At 46.1% G+C, this 17,615-nt stretch overlaps 1 protein-coding gene across 1 annotated transcript; it reads right to left on the bottom strand.

The window, feature by feature from the left end:
• Positions 1–2,096: 2,096 nt before the first annotated feature.
• On the bottom strand, positions 2,097–16,554 carry selplg (selectin P ligand). The gene is made up of 2 exons (XM_078227315.1): positions 16,331–16,554; positions 2,097–5,163 (listed from the first exon to the last, which is right to left on the bottom strand). The coding sequence occupies exon 2, from the start codon at positions 5,149–5,151 to the stop codon at positions 3,856–3,858; it is 1,296 nt and encodes a 431-aa protein (XP_078083441.1). The 5' UTR covers positions 5,152–5,163; positions 16,331–16,554; the 3' UTR covers positions 2,097–3,855.
• Between the last annotated feature and the right edge of the window lie 1,061 nt (positions 16,555–17,615).

The following is a 17,615-nucleotide window of genomic DNA, read 5'->3' as shown; positions in this document are numbered from 1 at the left end:
AACATGACTTGCCAATTTTTAAACTCAATGCCCCGGCCAATGAAGGCAAGCATGCCGTATGCCTTCTCCACCTGCATTGCCACTTTCAGTGACCTGACACCCAGATCCCTTTGCCTATCAATACTCTTAAGGGTTCTGCCATTTACTGTATATTTCCTATCTGTATTAGACTTTCCAAAATGCATAACCTCACATTTGTCCGGATTAAACTCCATCTGCCATCTCTCCGCCCAAGTCTCCAACTGATCTATATCCACTGGATGAAGGATGGCACAGCACTATTCTGATGTGGTTAATACCATTCAGGGAGGTGAAACTTTGAAATTCAGCACTTGTAAAGACCGTTCCGTTATCCGATACAATTACTTTGGGTATCCCATAGGATACAAAACACTAATACAGCTAAACTCATATTCTCACTGAACCAGGAAGAAACGCTCCCCAGAATAACTCTTTAATCGTATACAGTGTGATGACTATAAGCTGACCTTTAATTGTAGAGCGATTGGATTGGATGTTGTTTGGGAAGAGGGAAGTCCTGAAAGATTTCAGGTCTTGTAAAATGTACTTTGGATCAGAAGGGTAATTCCTACTTTGTGTGGATCTGTTTAGTAGTCTTGTACGGAACTGTCTGTAGATTATTATCGTCCTGTTCGTGTAAATGTGCCTTTTCTTTATTGCAATAAATAGTCTTTAATAAGTGTTACACTATGACTGGACTGGTTACTGTTCCCACTGGGTCTCTCATGTGGCCCCTTTACACTGTTCCCCCTGTAGACAAAGCCATAACCCTCCACGAACCGATGTTTCCAAGTTGGGACATCCTGGCAGACAGTGACGCTATCCTGGGTGGACCGGCAGCTGAAATGTCCACCCGCCCTTAGCTGACAGATTCAAAGGAGCTGCCGCCATATTTAAACACCAGTCCAGCACACACATCACTCTCTCCAGCCCACCTATCGTCACCAGACCGTGCAGGACCATGTCAGCAACCCAGAGGAAAAAGGCTCACAGCCTCGAGGAGAAACCTGTTACTCCATTCAACCACCCTCCACCAGAGGCCCATCACTTGTGAGGCATCCAGGCCTCAGTTTGACCCCTAACCGCCGTATCTGGAGTCTTTGTGCAGGCCCTTCCAGTAAGCCCTTTGACCCCCTTGTCTGTGAGCTTTTCATCCACCATGTCAGTGTCCAGCTTCCCTGCCCTCGGTCTTCCTTCTGCTTTCCATTGTTCCTCATCTTCATCCACCTCCTTGCCCCTCTGCCTGCCATTGTGAACCCTCACCCGCTCCTTGCACAGTTGTCTTTTCACATTGCCCCTATTGTCTTTGTCAGACCACTGTACACACCCCCCCTGCCCCCCACCCTCTCCCCAACCCCAAGCCTCACCGCGCACTCCGCCCGGTTGAACTTTGCACCTTTGTTCTGGTGGCTGCATATGTCCCACGGCCCAGTGCAGTCCAGATAGACACTGGTGTGCGATACCGGGGAGGGTCGGCGGGGGTGGGGGGGAAGGGGAACCCTGTACCCCTGTACTCCCCAAACCCAGGCACCGTACTGATCTGAGACAGTGACACAGGATCGACCATATGTCCAAAGGCTTGGCACGGAGATGGAGGGCAGGAACCAGTCTGCCCTGGCAGGGTGGTGAACAGTGCGTCAGGAGCAGCGCGGGCGCTGTGGCAGAAAGGCTTTGTTGTACTCACCGCGACGTCTCTGGTGAGCTGAGGACCATCTCGTGCGCACCCCGATCGGGTTTTAGACCGAGGTCATTGCGTGCTGATGTGACGTAAGTTTAGAGAGGCTGATGGGAAACCGATGGCCAGCTGTTTTAATGAGCATTCGTGAGATGCAAATGAGGGAAATAACATTCACGTCACCAGCCAGCGGGAAATTGCGGCTTGACTTTCACACCGGCAGTTTCCGGCAATTTGGCTCCCGCTGGATTCTCCACTCCCGCCTGCCACCAATCCCGCCACGAGCTGGATGGGAGAACTCCGCCCCCTGTGTGGACATACTCGGGAAGAGGATGGGGAGGCAGCTTAGAATTCACTCAATGGCTATCAGAAACATCTTTACCAAAACAAAACTGGGAGAGAGATTGATACTGTCTTATTTTATTTAGAAGTTGTTGAGAGTTCCAGCGCGGTACAGTTCATTCACTGATAATGAGCTAAAATATAACGTAACCTCTTTATGTAAAGTTGCTGAAAGTTGCTCTATAGGGACCACACAGGCCAGGCTGCTGTTGGTACAAAATGTTTGATCATCTGCCCCCTCGTCACCTCGGGTAAGTGTGACCCCCCCTTGCAAAGAAGTGCTAAAAGCCCCACTTTGAAATTGTGCACATCCAGTTACACGCCTGTTTCTGCACCCTCCCCTTCATATATATCTGAAATTATACAGAGGGTTCTTCTTAACTTCTTAATTCTGGATGAATCTTTTCAGCCAATTTCATGGAATCAGAAGATCTTTCTGCAGAGGGAGGGCCATTCACCTGTCCTGCTGACTCTTTGAATGACTTCATATATAATCATATATATAATCATAGAATCCCTACATTGCAGAAGGAGGCCATTCGGCCCATCGAGTCTGCACCGACCACAATCCCACCCAGGCCCTATTCCCATAACCCCACATATTTACTCTCCTAATCCCTTGACACTAGGGTCAATTTAGCATGGCCAATCAACCTAACCCGCACATCTTTGGGCTGTGGGAAGAAACCGGAGCACCCGGAGGAAACCCACGCAGACATGCAGTTGTTCAATGCTTGTACCTGCTCAACCAATTTGAATGTGATGCTCTCTCACTGACCCTTCAGTCTCTGCCGAGGTCAGTGTTGAAGTCTGCAAATGGGCAGAATTTTAAAGTTTGGGGCAATATTTTTTGAAACTGGCCATTCTACTGCAGGAGAAAGTGACTGTTGCATTCTGCAGCACACATACCATCCTCGTGGTTCTCAGTAATGCCCTCCCGGTCTATAGTTGTTCATTCATTAAATCTTAGAGGGAGGCCTTTCAGTCCATCGTTATCTGTGACAGCTCTTTGTTAGCGCAACCCAAAGCTAACCCAGGCTCTCTCTCCATAGCTCTGTATCTTCCTCTGCGTCACATACACTCTGTTACACTGTGTAACCGTCTCTGTCATAACCACTTCCTTTAATAGAGCATTAAACGTCTGCTCAGTACTCTGATAACGCTTGCTGACTATTTTAATGTCCCCCTCACCATTGGCTCAATGACTAGAGTAAACAGTCCTTCCCCTCTCACCTTACTAAACTCCTTCTTAATTTTAAAAGCCTCTATAAAATTAATGGCAGAGTGTCATTCAGCACTATGAGAGAGAATGATTAGGATGCTGTCCTGAGAGGTGATGTTAAAGTGGATCACTGGGCAATGTCCCACCAGAAACAAATCAATGCTTCTGACATTAGCTCACGTGCTTGGAAATTTCTTCCAGGTAGATTTGGGAACTTTTCTTTTTCCAATTCACCTCTTCGTGTTGCGACTTCCTGAACGTTTAGCATCCAGCTAACTTGTCCTTCAGTGTGCAGCGACAAAGCAAGTCCACATCACTATTTTAATGAGAAGTATATATATATAGAATATTTTAAAGCTGTATAATCTTTACAACACAAAGAACAGGGGCAGCTCAGTAAATTGGGAGATCTTAGAAAAAAATGCAATGAAGAGCAAACCATGAGTTCATCGAAACTTTCCTGAGCTCAGTCACGGAAAGTCCTCAGAGATACATTAACCAAGACTCAATTCGCCAGCTATCAAGTTATTCAAATGTTCAGATTGAATTCTGTGGAGGACAGGAGAGCCCAGCATCTGGAGGTGAAGGAGAAGGTCTAATGTTCAGTCACAAAGCTGTGGAGGGTTAGGTCATCATCGTCGCTGTCACTGTTATACCCAGCTGCAGTCTCTTTGAGATGTTCTCTTAAGCGTTTTGGCCTCATCTTTCTCCTCAACTGTCTCTCTTCCTCGGGCAGCAGGGCAGAAATGCAGATCAGCTCGGTGCCATTTGCCGAATTCACTCTATAGTTCCGTCTCTGACTCGACAGCTTGGTACACAGGACCACTGTGCAAATGACAAAGATGGTGCAAACCCCTGCTAAAATCGCAATGGCTATGAGGCACTGAGCAACTAGACTCATTTTCTTGGTGGCGACCTGAGCAGTTGAAAGCCTGCTGTAACTCCTGGTGGTTGTTTTGAAGGCTTTGCTGGCGAGGGAAGTGGTTGGCTTCAAGGGAATTGATTCATTAGCTTCAGTTGTTGTTGCCTCAGTTGTTACCAGGTAGGAGCCAGTAGGCTGCTCCTTTGTCGAGGTCAAAGTGCTGGTTGGAGGAGGTTGGGTTTTCACCTGTACATCTAGATGGACATATCCACCAAGCTCTGAAGTATTGGTGACTGCAGTTGAGGCTGATGAGACTTGGGGCGTGTCTGTTTCAGTTCCAGGATGCTCGGTTGTCCAATGCTGTGACCCATTAGTGGGGGAAGAGCCCTGACTGACGTCCGTCTCTGTTTCAAGGCTCAGAAAAGTGGACAATTCCGTCAACACGGTCGAGGCTTGTTGAGATGCATTGAAATCTTGAGTTGTGTGAGACAGTACCCCTGTTGTGGAATGAACTGAGGTACTTGTTGTGGGAGTACCAGCTGTGGAAGCGAGCTGGATGGGGCTTCCAGTTCCATTAGCCAGGGGTGTGCTTGTCGGGTCGAGGGATGAGGGAGCTGCTGAACTCGGGTCCAGAGGTGGGGGAGTTGCTGAACTCGGGTCCAGAGGTTGGGGAGTTGCTGAACTCGGGTCGGGAGGTGAGAAACTTGCTGAACTGGGGTCCAGAGGTTGGGGACTTGCTGAACTCGAGTCCAGAGGTGGGACAGTTGCGGAACTGGGGTCCAGAGGTGGGACAGTTGCGGAACTGGGGTCCAGAGGTGGGACAGTTGCGGAACTGGGGTCCAGAGGTGGGGGAGTTGCCGAATTCTCAGTGGTGCTTTCAGAGAACTTGCTAGGATTCTGGGTCGCTTCCTCAGGAGCTGGTTCAGTTGAATCAGTTGCCCCCAGTGTTTCCCGTGTGGTCTGACCTGCCACAACCATACCAGCGACAACAGCAAGAAACACAGGAAGGCTGCACCACAGCCATGACATATCTGCAAGAAACTAAAAATATGTCCGTTTAGAATCCTTTCATTGCAGCAAAATCAAATCGACAGCATTAGCGCAGAACATCTATTTCCTGTTTGGAACAGAATGAGTACACAACAGTTATCTGGTACTTGTCACATGGATAGTAGTCACATTATCATCCATTAATGTCACAGGTAGCGCTAAGATTCTAAAACAGAACATAATAAAAGTTTGTTACAGCAGGAATGAGGACACACAGGGAGGCAATAGTATTGTCACTGGATTAGTAATCCAGAGACCCTGGGCAAGATCTGGGGACCCGGGTTCAAATCCCACCACAACAGATGATGTTATTTGAATTCAATAAAAATCTGGGATTAAGAATCTACTGATGACCGATTGTCGGAAAAACCCATCTGGTTCACTAATGCCCTCCAGGGAAGGAAATCTGCTGTCCTTACCTGGTCTGGCCTATATGTGACTCCAGACCCACAGCAATGTGGTTGACTCTCAAATGCCCTCTGAAATGGAGGGCAGTTAGGGATGGGCAATAAATGCTGGGCCCAGCCAGTGGCGCCCACATCCCATAAATGAATTTTTAAAAAAATGTTTTTAAAGCAATTGTCTTGAGGGTTTGCGAATTAAAAAGAATATGGGTCACAGAGTCATCATGGCCCAGAAGGAGGCCATTTGGCCCATTGAGCCCATGCCAGGAACGAAATGGTAATTGTGGGATAGAAATGCCAGTGAAAGGGAAAGACCAAGCCAGTGATTAAATCTGAATCTAGGATGGTGTCCAGCCCTTTAAACACCCTTTAAAGGGCGGCACGGTAGCACAGTGGTCAGCACTGCTGCTTCACAGCTCCAGGGACTGGGTTCGATTCCCGGCTTGGGTCACTGTCTGTGTGGAGTTTGCACATTGTCTGCGTGGGTTTCCTCCGGGTGCTCCGGTTTCCTCCCACAGTCCAAAGATGTGCGGGTTAGGTTGATTGGCCATGCTAAAATTGCCCCTTAGTGTCCTGAGAGGCGTAGGTTAGAGGGATTAGTGGGTAAAATACGTAGGGATATGGGGGTAGGGCCTGGGTGGGATTGTGGTCGGTGCAGACTCGATGGGCCAAATGGCCTCTTTCTGTGCTGTAGGGTTTCTATGATTCTATGATTAAACACATACTCTGTCATCTTGTGTTCGAGATAACACCGATTCTTTACCTTTGATTCTTTTTCTCATGCTTAGATCTGCTTTGATTATGACTGTGTTTAAATACCTGACACCACAAAAATTATACCGCGGGTTATTAAGCTCAACAAGCTCACTGCCTGATTGAGTTTAGCCTCACCCTCTGCTTTATTATATTGCTAAATCCCTTCTCTCTCCAAATGGGGGGCACGGTGGCACAGTGGTTAGCACTGCTACCTCACAGTGCTGGGGACCCGGGTTCGATTCCCGTCTTGGGTCACTGTCTGTGTGGAGTCTGCACGTTCTCCCCGTGTCTGCGTGGGTTTCCTCCGGGTGCTCTGCTTTCCCCCCACAGTCCGAAAGACGTGTTGGTTAGGTGGATTGACCTGAACAGGCGTTGGAGTGTGGCGAATTTCACAGTAACTTCATTGCAGTGTTAATGTCAGCCATACTTGTGACGATAGGATAATGAATAAACTAAAATCTGTGTGTCATGATCTCTTATACACAACCCTCAGGGTTTTTTGTGGCAATTTATTCCTCGGGTACATTCTCCTTCATAAAGCATTCTTCGAAACTCCCTTTCTAACTTCTACTAATGTTGAACTTGTGTTTCTTGGGACTTGAATCCTTTACAATTGCGTCAATTTCTTCTGAACTCCTGCCTTAATCTGCTTCATAACCATATGTCTCATACTTAGATTTTGTCATATACATAGTGAAGCTGCTTGTGTGAAACTCATCTGCTCGATCGCACCAACTCAGACACAGGGTGATTTGGAGAGATGTAGAGAAACTTAGAAACTCTCCCCTTTCCCAAAGACCGAGCTCAACATCCTTAACTTGTTAAATTCTGGGTAAGGGGGAATGGTCTGATAGCTCCTTTCTCGAACTTCTCAATTTGTGGAGATGTCGGCGTTAGACTGGGCTGGGCACAGTAAGTAGCCTCACAGCACCAGGTTAAAGTCCAACAGGCTTATTTGGAATCACGAGCTTTCAGAGCGCTGCTCCTTCATCAGGTGTCTCACAACACCTGGTGTCGTGAGACTTCTTACTGTAACTTCTCAAGGGCAATTTAACAAGATGAAAGCAGTGGTGTTGATGGTGATGGAAAAGTATTCCGAGGGACATTGTCAGTATTTTCACACTATACGTTAAACAGACAATGCGAAACAATCAGGAGGGTGTCACAAGGCAGCCGGAACTGTGAGAGTGAAGATAAAAATAGTTTATTAATACCTGTAGAAACACACTACACTTTTCCAGATATTTTCTGGTGCTACCTGCTTACAAATTAATTTTTGAGGATGTGGGAAATAGAAAAGGTCTTTAATGAGCATCTCTTTTTTGTTTGCGCCCTGTGTTTGAGTTGTCCATGAGTGTATTGTACATCATTATCTTTCTCTTCCTGTCACTAACTTGACTGCAATTCCCGTGAAGTTGTATTTTATGTGACAATGGGGGACTGGGGGCTAAGGGGGGCGCTGTGGGGTGAGGGGGCGAGGAGGAGACTTGGCTCCTTTCACTGGCCATGCGATTAGTTGTCTATCTCCATCAGTTTCTTGGAGATACCTAAAGGGCTGAATGGCCTCTCTTTGTACCTTATTAACAGTGTGACTACATTTGCTGTATCAGGTGTCAGACCGAAACAACACGAAGGGAAGAGAATGAAACATAATTGGGCCAATGTTACCGCCTCGCCCGCCATGGGAATCGGAGCGGGTGGACCGTGGAAAGGTCCCACTGACCTCGGGCCGGATTTTCCAGTTTTGGGGCAAGCGAGGTGGAAAAATCCCATCCAATGATTTGAAAATCACCTCAAGCTTGTTGCTTAGTTAATCTCCCTTCAGTGTCTCCATTCCGCACCACCTTTGATAAAACAGAGAGAGCGAAACAGAAACAGAGAAGATAGGAGCAGGAGGAGGCCATTTGGCCCTTCGAGCCTGCTCCGCCATTCATTATGATCATGGCTGATCATCCAACTCAATCGCCTAATCCCACCTTCCCCCCAAATTATTTGATCCCCTTCTCCCCAAGTGCTACATGTAACTGCTTCTTGAAAACACACAATGTTTTGATCTCAACCAGTTTCTGTGATAGTGAATTCCAAAGGTTGACCATTCTCTGGGTGAAAACATTTCTCCTCATCTCAGTCCTAAACAATCAACCTTGTATCTTCAGGCAGTGACCCCCTCGTTCTGGACAACCCCACCATTGGTAACATCCTTCTTACATCTACCATGTCTGGTCCTGTTAGCATTTTATAGGTTTCTATGAGATTCCCCTTCATTCTACTGGACTCCAGCAAATACAATCCTAACTGACTCAATCTCTCCTCATATGTCAGTGCCACCATCCCAGGAATCAGTAAACCTGGTAAACCTTCTCTGCACTCCCTCTAGCGCAAGAACATCCTTCCATGATAAGAAGACTAAAACTGCAGACAATATTCCAAGTGTGGTCTCGCCAAGGCCCTGCATAATTGCAGCTAGACTTCCTTGCTCCTGTACTCAAATCCTCTTGCTATGAAGGCCAACAAGCCATTCACCTTCTTTGCCGCCTGTTGCAGCTGCATGCTTACCTTCAGTGACTGGTGTACAAAGATACCCAGGTCTTGTTGCACATTCCTCTCTCCTCATTTATGGCCATTCAGATAGTAATCGGCCTTCCTGTTTTTGCGACCAGAATGGATAACCTCTCATTTATCCAAACTCTACTGCATCTGCCATTCATTTGCCCGTTCACTCAATTTGTCCAACTCACATTAAAAGATCTCTGCATCCTCCTCACAGCTCACCCTCCCACCCAGCCTTGTGTCATCTGCAAATTTGGAGATATTGGGGGCGGTTCTCCCACCCCGATGCGCTGCGCTGAGATCGGGACTGGCTGTGGGGTGAGGAACATCGGGACTTGCCCAGAGAGGTCCTGGAGGCCAGTGATCGGGGGGTGGGGGGGGGGCAGAGGGGCAGTGATGCGGGTTTGTGAGGCTGGCCAGCAATCGAGCTGGCCAGCGATTGGGAGGCCGGCAGTGTGGGCCAACTGCGCATGCGCTGATCTCGGTGCTGACAGATCGCGCGTACGCAGTGGCTCACTCAGTGCAATGCTGCCGCCCTCTCCAGCGGGAATAGGCGCCACCCACTGGTTTTCAGTGTGAATCCCGCATGGGGCAGCACGGTGGCACAGTGGGCGGCACTGCTGCCTCACAGTGCCAGGGGCCAGGGTTCGATTCCCGGCTTGGGTCACTGTGTGGAGTTTGCACATTCTCCCCGTTTCTGTGTGGGTTTCCTCCGGGTGCTCCAGTTTCCTCCCACACTCCAAAGATGTGCGGGTTAGGTGGATTGGCCATGCTAAATTGCCCCTTAGTGTCAAGGTAAATGGGCGGGGTTATGGGGATGGGGCCTGAGTGGGATTGTGGTCGGTGCAGACTCAATGGGCCGAATGTCCTCCTTCTGCCACTGTAGGATTCTATGATTCTCAGGGCACTCTGCAGTGTTCAGAGTGTGGGAGATTCATTCTGAAAATCACGCTAAAAAACCAACGGGAGTTACTCCCGTTTTCACATGAATTTAGCACTTAGAATTTTTTGAGGAGAATCATCCCCATTACATTCAGTTCCCTCGTCTAAATCATTAATATATATAGTGAATAGCTGGGGTCCCAGCACTGATCCCGGTGGTACCCCGTCACTGCCTGCCATGTGGGAAAAAAACATTTATTTCTACTCTTTAGAAACATAGAATCTAGATTCAGGCGTAGGCCAGTCTTTGCTTCCTGTCTGCCAGCCAGTTTTCTATTCATCTCAATAGACGACCCCCAATCCCACGCGCTTTACTTTTATTACACTAATCTCATATGTGAGGTTTTGTCAAAAGCCTCCTGAAAGTCGAAATAAATGACATCCACTGGCTCCCCCTCATCCACTCTACTGGTTACATCCTCGAAGAATGATTTGTTAAGCATTATGTCCCTTTCATAAATCCATGCTGACTCTGTCTGATCCTGCCACTGTTTTCCAAGCGTTTTGCTACAAAAACCTCGATAATGGGTTCTAGAATTTTCCCCACTACCGACGTCAGGCTGACTGGCCTATAATTCCCTGCTTTCTCTCTATCTTCCTTTTTGAATAGTGGGGTTACATTAGCTACTCTCCAATCTGTACAAACTGTTCCAAAGTCTATAAGATCTTGGAAGATGACCACCAATGCATCCATTTCTCAGGCCACTTCCTTAAGTACTCTGGGATGTAGGTTATTCAGCCCTGCAGATTTATCAACCTTCGATCCCATCATTTTCTCCAACACATTTCTCTACTAATACTGATTCATAGAAGAAATAGAAACCCTACAGCACAGAAAGAGGCCATTCGGCCCATCAAGTCTGCACCGACCACAATCCCACCCAGGCCCTACTCCCATACCCCTACATATTTTACCCACTAATCCCTCTAACCTATGCATCTCAGGACACTAAGGGCAATTTTAGCATAGCCAATCAACCTAACCCGCACATCTTTGGACTGTGGGAGGAAACCGGAGCACCCGGAGGAAACCCACACAGACACGAGGAGAATGTGCAAACTCCACACAGACAGTGACCCAAGCCAGGAATCGAACCCAGGTCCCTGGAGCTGTGAAGCAGCAGTGCTAACCACTGTGCCACTGTGCCGCCCAACTGATCTTCTTCAGTTCCTCCCTCTCATTAGACCCTGTGTCCCCCAACATTTCTGGTAACTTATTTGTGTCCTCCTTCGTGAAGGCAGAACCAAAGTATATAGTTAGTTGGTCAGCCATTTCTTTGTTCCCCATTATAAATTCCTGTTTCTGACTGTAACAGGGAGAGGAAGAATTTTTCTTTGAATCCCTTGCTCAGTGTTGGGTTGTCGATTCTTGGTGACCAGCACAAAACTCTCCTTTTGATCCTTTAAATCCCACATGTGAAGTGAGATGCGTAAAGAAAAGCCTGTTTATACAGTGTGTGAATAATAAAGCCAATTATAGCATAATAAACTATACTCAAATGAGATTTGATTCTGTGCAGTTTTTCTAGATTATGCTGCAATTTTTATTGGTGGCTCCAAATGTGGCTGGGGCATCTGGCTCCTGTGTTAATGCACCCCTGCCCTTCCTTGGCTAATGGTCCCATTTCTTCTACATGGAGCCATGGTTACTTTTCTTTGTGTGCCCATCTGATCATTCACACTATTTTAAAAGTTAAATTTATTTTGTAGGGTTTAGATAAGAAGTGAAGAGACTCTGCCTCAGAACCCTGCAACGGTCAGAGACGAGAAGAGGCCATTTGGCAGTCGTGAGGAAAATGGAGACCGAGTCAAAGAAGTAGGAGCTATGAGGGCGTGATGAGAAGTTTGTCAATGAGATGGTGTTGAAGGAGGAGACAGTGATGGAACGTTGAGAGATTTAGGGTTGAAATTCCAAACTGCCCTCAGTGTCAGCAGTGGCTCAGAGTGTTAACATCTTACCTCAAAACATGAGATTCTGCGTTCCATACTCGCTCTCAAACTTGAGCACAAAAATCAAAACTGGCACTTAGAGCCATAGGCTGGAGCTTTACCGCCCCGTCCGCCACGAATCGGAGAGGGCAAAGGGCGGCAATCGGAAGGTCCGTTGAACTCAAACGGGATATTACGGTTACTGGACAAGCGAGGCCATGAAATCCCGCCCATGGTGTTTTACAGCACAGAAAGAGGCCCTTCGGCCCATTGTGTCTGTGCCAGTCATCTATTCTATTCTCATTTTCCAGCACTTGGTCTGTAGCCTTGTACGCTGTGGTCTTTCAAGTGCTCATCTAAATGCTTCTCAAACGGTGTGAGGATTTCTGCCTCTTCCACCCTTTCAGGCAGTGAGTTCCAGAATCCACCACCCTCTGGGTGAAAAAGTTTTCCCTCAAATTCCCTCTAAATCTCCTGCCGCTTACCTTAATCTGTTCCCCCGGGTTATTGACCCCTTTATCAAGGGAAAGTTTTTTTCCCATCTACCCTATTTATATCCTTCATAATTTTGTACACCTGGCATGTAAAAGCACTGTCCGGAATTCTCCCATCCTGACCGCCACTGGAATTCCAGCGGGCAGGGGAGCAGACCATGTAAAGGTCCATTGAAGTCGGGTGGGAATCTTCGGTTTTCAGGCAAGTGCGGCCGGAGAATCCCGCCATTGTGTCCCAGACAAGCTGCTTAATAAGACACCACCTGCCTGCTTTGGAGGGTGGGATGATCTTGAAGAGCAGCATGGGAGTTTTCCATATCCGTATTCATCAAACAAATAAACAGATTGTCTGGTCGTTATCACATTGCTGTTTGTGGGATCTTGCTGTGTGCAGGTCAGCCGCTGCGTTTCCTACATTGCAACAATAACCAAACTTCAGGAGGTACCTCACCAGCTGTAAAGTGCTTTGAGATGTCGATACGAGTTCTATCGTCAGTGGCTGAACACATCATTGCCAAATGCCTGTCAAAATGGGCATGTGCAAGATGTCAGAATTAGAGGAAAGGCAAGCTCGGGGTGGTGGATTGGACAGGATTTGTAAAGTTGGTGAGGCTGTGAAGGTATTTAAACTTCAGGATAATTCAACCTAGCACAGACTCTAACCCCACGTAATCTCCCGAGGAACTCAAATACTCGATAATCGAGCAAGATTTGTTCTATTCATTCATGGAAGTCACTGGCCGGCCAGAGATTATTGCCCATCCCTAATTGCCCAAGGGCAGTTGAGAGTCAACCACATTGCTGTGGCTCTGGAGTCACATGTAGGCCAGACCAGGTAAGGACGGCAGATTTCCTTCCCTAAAGGGACATTAACCAACAATAACAGATGGGTTTTTTCAACAATCGACAATGGTTTCATGGTCATCAATAGATTCGTAACGCTAGATTTTTAAAATTAAATTCAAATTCCACCAGCTACTGTGGTGGGATTCGAACCCAGGTCCCCAGAACATTAGCTGAGATTCGGCAATAATACCACTAGGCTATCGCCTTTCCTGCAATTCTGTGCAATTAATTAATAGAGAACATTCATGAAGATTGGATCAGTTTCAAATCATTTGTACTCAGAGCAATCCTGGTACATATTGTGATTGTCAGGAAAAATATATCGATTAAAAGTTACAGGGCATTGTTTATCCTGAGGCTGCTTCTGTCACAGGACTGTTTCTCTTTAAACTAATTTCCACCATTCCTCTGCCCCCATTCAAAACCTTTAAGTATTCATTTGTTTATTTTTACCCATTTCCTCGGACAGCTCTGTTTTTACACACAAGCCTATCTTCTGTTTTTAATACTTTTGTCAGTTGTGAACGTTACAGATGTTTTGAAAAACAGAAGGCCCCAGGTTGACTTGTGGCTTCCATTAGCCAATGAGAGTTAGTGCCATTGGTGTTTTTTCTGGTCACACCCAGTGTTTTAGATTGTTTAGCAACCCATGTTTCCATTCGATAGCTCAGAGCTTCCAGCCACAGTTTGAGATGCATATCAGACATTTTCAGAAAATTATCTTCTTGTCATAGCATCTTGCTCCTTTCCTGTTACACCCTCAGACAGGTTCCTGTCGGCTTATTAGGTCACCCCATTGCTTTCGTGAAAAGGAAGTAATTTCAAGGCTGGAATCCAATCTCAGTGCTCAAAGGGTGAACATTGATGGCTCAAACTTAGCAGCCATGCAGGGCTCCCAATAAGGGCAGCACGGCGGCACAATGGTTAGCACTGCTGCCTCACATCTCCAGAGACCCGGATTCAATTCTGGCCTCGGGTGACCGTGTGGAGTCTGCACGTTCTCCCCGTGTCTGCATGGGTTTCCTCTGGGTGCTCCGGTTTCCTCCCACACTCCAAAGATGTGTGGGGTTTGGCGGATTGGCCATGTCAAATTGCCCCTTAGTGTCAGAGGGAACTAGCATGGGGTCATGGGGATAGGGCCTGGGTGGGATTGTTGTCAGTGTCGGCTTCATGGGCTGAATGGCCTCCTTAAGCACTGTGGAGATTCTATGATTTGTCAATCACATTACATCTGCTGCTATTTTAATTACACACACTGAACTGTCCATTAACAGACTTAAAATTTCTCGTTGGATTCCAATTTTCATACTTTTTATTTAACCCAGTTGTCCTGAAACAAAGCTTGTGCTTTGGTCACTGCTGGTGTGCCAATAATTACAGTACTGGGTTGAATTTCATTGCTTGTGCAAGAATTGGTTTATGCAACAGGCTTACATCTAGAGGCAGCTGTGATGAGGTCAGATGTCCAGAGGTCATGTGTAGCTGACTCTGGTGGACACTGCGATATTGCCTAAAGTGTGTCCTAACAATCCACAGTTTCGTGGTTCTTTGTTAACTCTGCATGCGAGGGGCAGAATTCCCAGTTAATGGCGCTCTCTGGGAAGGAAGTTCCACAGTGAGGAGTTGGTGTGCTGAGGCTGCTCAGCATGGATCGACAGGGAATGCTGAGAGGTTCTGGAAAGTTCTTTTAGTTGATAGCTCTTTGAAAGTTAGGGCACAGGTCCAATGGGCTGAATGTGCTGTGCTTTATGAACCTGTTTTAATAAATATGTTTTCTGTGTCTAAATGATGAAAAATCTTTTACTTTTTGCAAAGTATTACACCGATTGTAACAAAGTGATTACTTTAAAAGCCTTACATCCTGATGTGTGAGTATCAGCTACCTGGGAAAGTTAACTTGCCAGCACCCTTTCTTCAGATGCTGCTAGATTTTAGCTGATGTTCATTAATTAATGTTACCTTGACGTTGGTTATTATCGATTAGAGATTCCTGTGGATTTTCGTCATTTTCTTCTTATTATTTGAGCTTACAATTGCTGCAAGTGTTTAATGCTTTATCAGACTTAACCTGACACAGTCCATGTTTAAATGGATGTTTAAAGTACACCACGCCAACACTGGGAATAGGTCTCTTTAAGGCATATCAAGCATACTCTGGTACAGGGCAGTTCGACACTCAGCGAATGACAATTGGTATTAAATTAAGGATGGGTTTATACACTGGGTCCACAAAGGAAGGGGAAGTGAGGAGAATCAGGATGTTGAATTTGACAATCAGCCATGATCAAAATGAATGGCGGAGCAGGCTCGAAGGGCTGAATGGCCTCCTCCTGCTTCTAGTTGCAATGTCTCTAATACTAAACTGGGGTTGACTAATGACATTTCCCACACAATTCTTACTGCTGACAACCAATAGAAACTTTGAACCCAGGTCTTGGGGTGTAAGAGCCCAAAATCACCTGGTTCCCATGTTTTTTTTTTAAAAAAAACATTTACTAAGAAAACTCTATCTTCATTTACTTGTAATCTTCTTTATTTCTAAGAATAAAAAAAGGGCATCATGTCAGATACCTGCACGTGAAGCCACTGTGCCCTCCCTTAAAGAGAAATGGTCATTGCTGTGGGACAGAGTTTTGTCCACTGCAACATTGTCCACACTGGGAGAGCAGAATTGGACCTTTCCATGTGATGTGAATGGAAAGGGGATCAGCCTCTGGGATTCAGAGCTAAAATCAAGTAGCTGTCAATCTAGAGATTATTGAATTCCTATGAAATATTTTTTTTTTTTAAATTGTGCTGACTGATTGCAAAACAGTTTCCTCCAACTGTCTTCTTAGTTTATTTTATCTCTCTCTGGCTGCCACAAGATCTACCGCCAGTTGCAACGACAGAGGGGAGGCAAAGAGAGAGAAGCTGTAAAGTCCATTGCATGAAAACACGGTAATGGAAATCGAAGATTTGTCCCCCAAAACCTCCAACTCATAAAGGCAAGAGCCTTCTTTCATTCTTTACTCGAATAAACAGAGGAGCTTTCAGCTATGTGCCACAAATTGCCATTTTAATTCTGACTTGAATGAGTGTTCATTGGTGAAAATAGAAGTTTATAGCTCAAAGCACCGAATACTGTTTGAAGAGTCACATTGCAATGTTGCAGCATCCCTGGCACTTCTTAGGAATTTCTGATTCGCCTGAACAATAAAAATGAATAAAAGCACAGTTAAAAACACAAGAACTTACTGTGGCTTGGTGAGGGAGATGGTGATAAGTAATGATCCAGCAGTGAACAACTTGGGTAATCCAGCCTTGGGTTCGCGATACCTCCAGCTGCGAATTTCTCTCAGAGGTTATCAAAAATAAATTGATTAAGTTGAAAGCATTTGAAGCTGAATATGACCACGAAAAAGCTACCACAAGATTTCATGCGCCATTAACTTTCATCGCGACATGCTCGACCCAACAGCAGGAAGTGTGACGGAACCGGGCTGGAAGAGAAGTTGAGGTTTCATGAGTCACTGACATGCAATGTCACATAAATCTTTGGCTGTTCTTGCACAGAATAACATAGAATTTAAGCATACAAGTGCCACTCGGCCCAATTGCTCTCTGTTTCACACAAACCCCCTAACATCCTCATTCATCTAACCTATTATGATGATACTGTGCTATTTTCCTATATTTTATATTTAAGGTGAGGTTTCCTTAAGAGGCAGTGTTTTGTTATAAGAGTCAATTTGTCTGGTAAACATGCAGGAGATGCTCAGAATGCAAGCTAATGATTGGTTTTAGCTAGGAATGTGTTACTTTGTACAGTTAATGGACCTTTTGTTTATTTAGGTTCTACTGGGACTTTAGACTAGATATGCAGAGTTATGTGAATTTTTGATTAGGTTGAGTAAAGGGGCAGAGCCAGGTGATTAACGAGAGGAGCTAAGCTTGCAGGAAAGAAAGAGTTTTAGTTTCATTTTAAAATACAAGCAGTTGCTGCCTGGGCTGCCAGAAAAGTCATGATGTGGAGATGCCGGCGTTGGACTGGGGTAAACACAGTAAGGAGTCTAACAACACCAGGTTAAAGTCCAACAGGTTTATTTGGTAGCAAATGCCACTAGCTTTCGGAGCGCTGCTCCTTCGTCAGGTGAGTGGAAGATCTGCTCATAAACAGCCATCAGGGCATCTAAAGACACAAACTCAATTTACAGAATAATGAATAATGATTGGAATGCCAGTCTTTACAGCTAATCAAGTCTTAAAGGTACAGACAATGTGAGTGGAGGGAGCATTAGCACAGGTTAAAGAGATGTGTATTGTCTCCAGATAGGACAGCCAGTGAGACTTTGCAAGTCCAGGCAAGTTGTGGGAGTTACAGATAGTGTGACATGAACCCAAGAACCCGGTTGAGGCCGTCCCCATGCGTGCGGAACCCACAACTTGCCTGGACTTGCAAAGTCTCACTGGCTGTCCTGGAGACAATACGCATCTCTTTAACCTGGAGGATTGGAGGATAGTTAATGTGGTCCTGCTATTT

This window comes from Mustelus asterias, chromosome 13 (assembly GCF_964213995.1).
Source record: "Mustelus asterias chromosome 13, sMusAst1.hap1.1, whole genome shotgun sequence".
Lineage (NCBI taxonomy): Eukaryota > Metazoa > Chordata > Chondrichthyes > Carcharhiniformes > Triakidae > Mustelus > Mustelus asterias.
The sequence above is the reverse complement of the archived record's forward strand: the minus strand, read 5'-3'. Positions and strand labels throughout refer to the sequence as shown.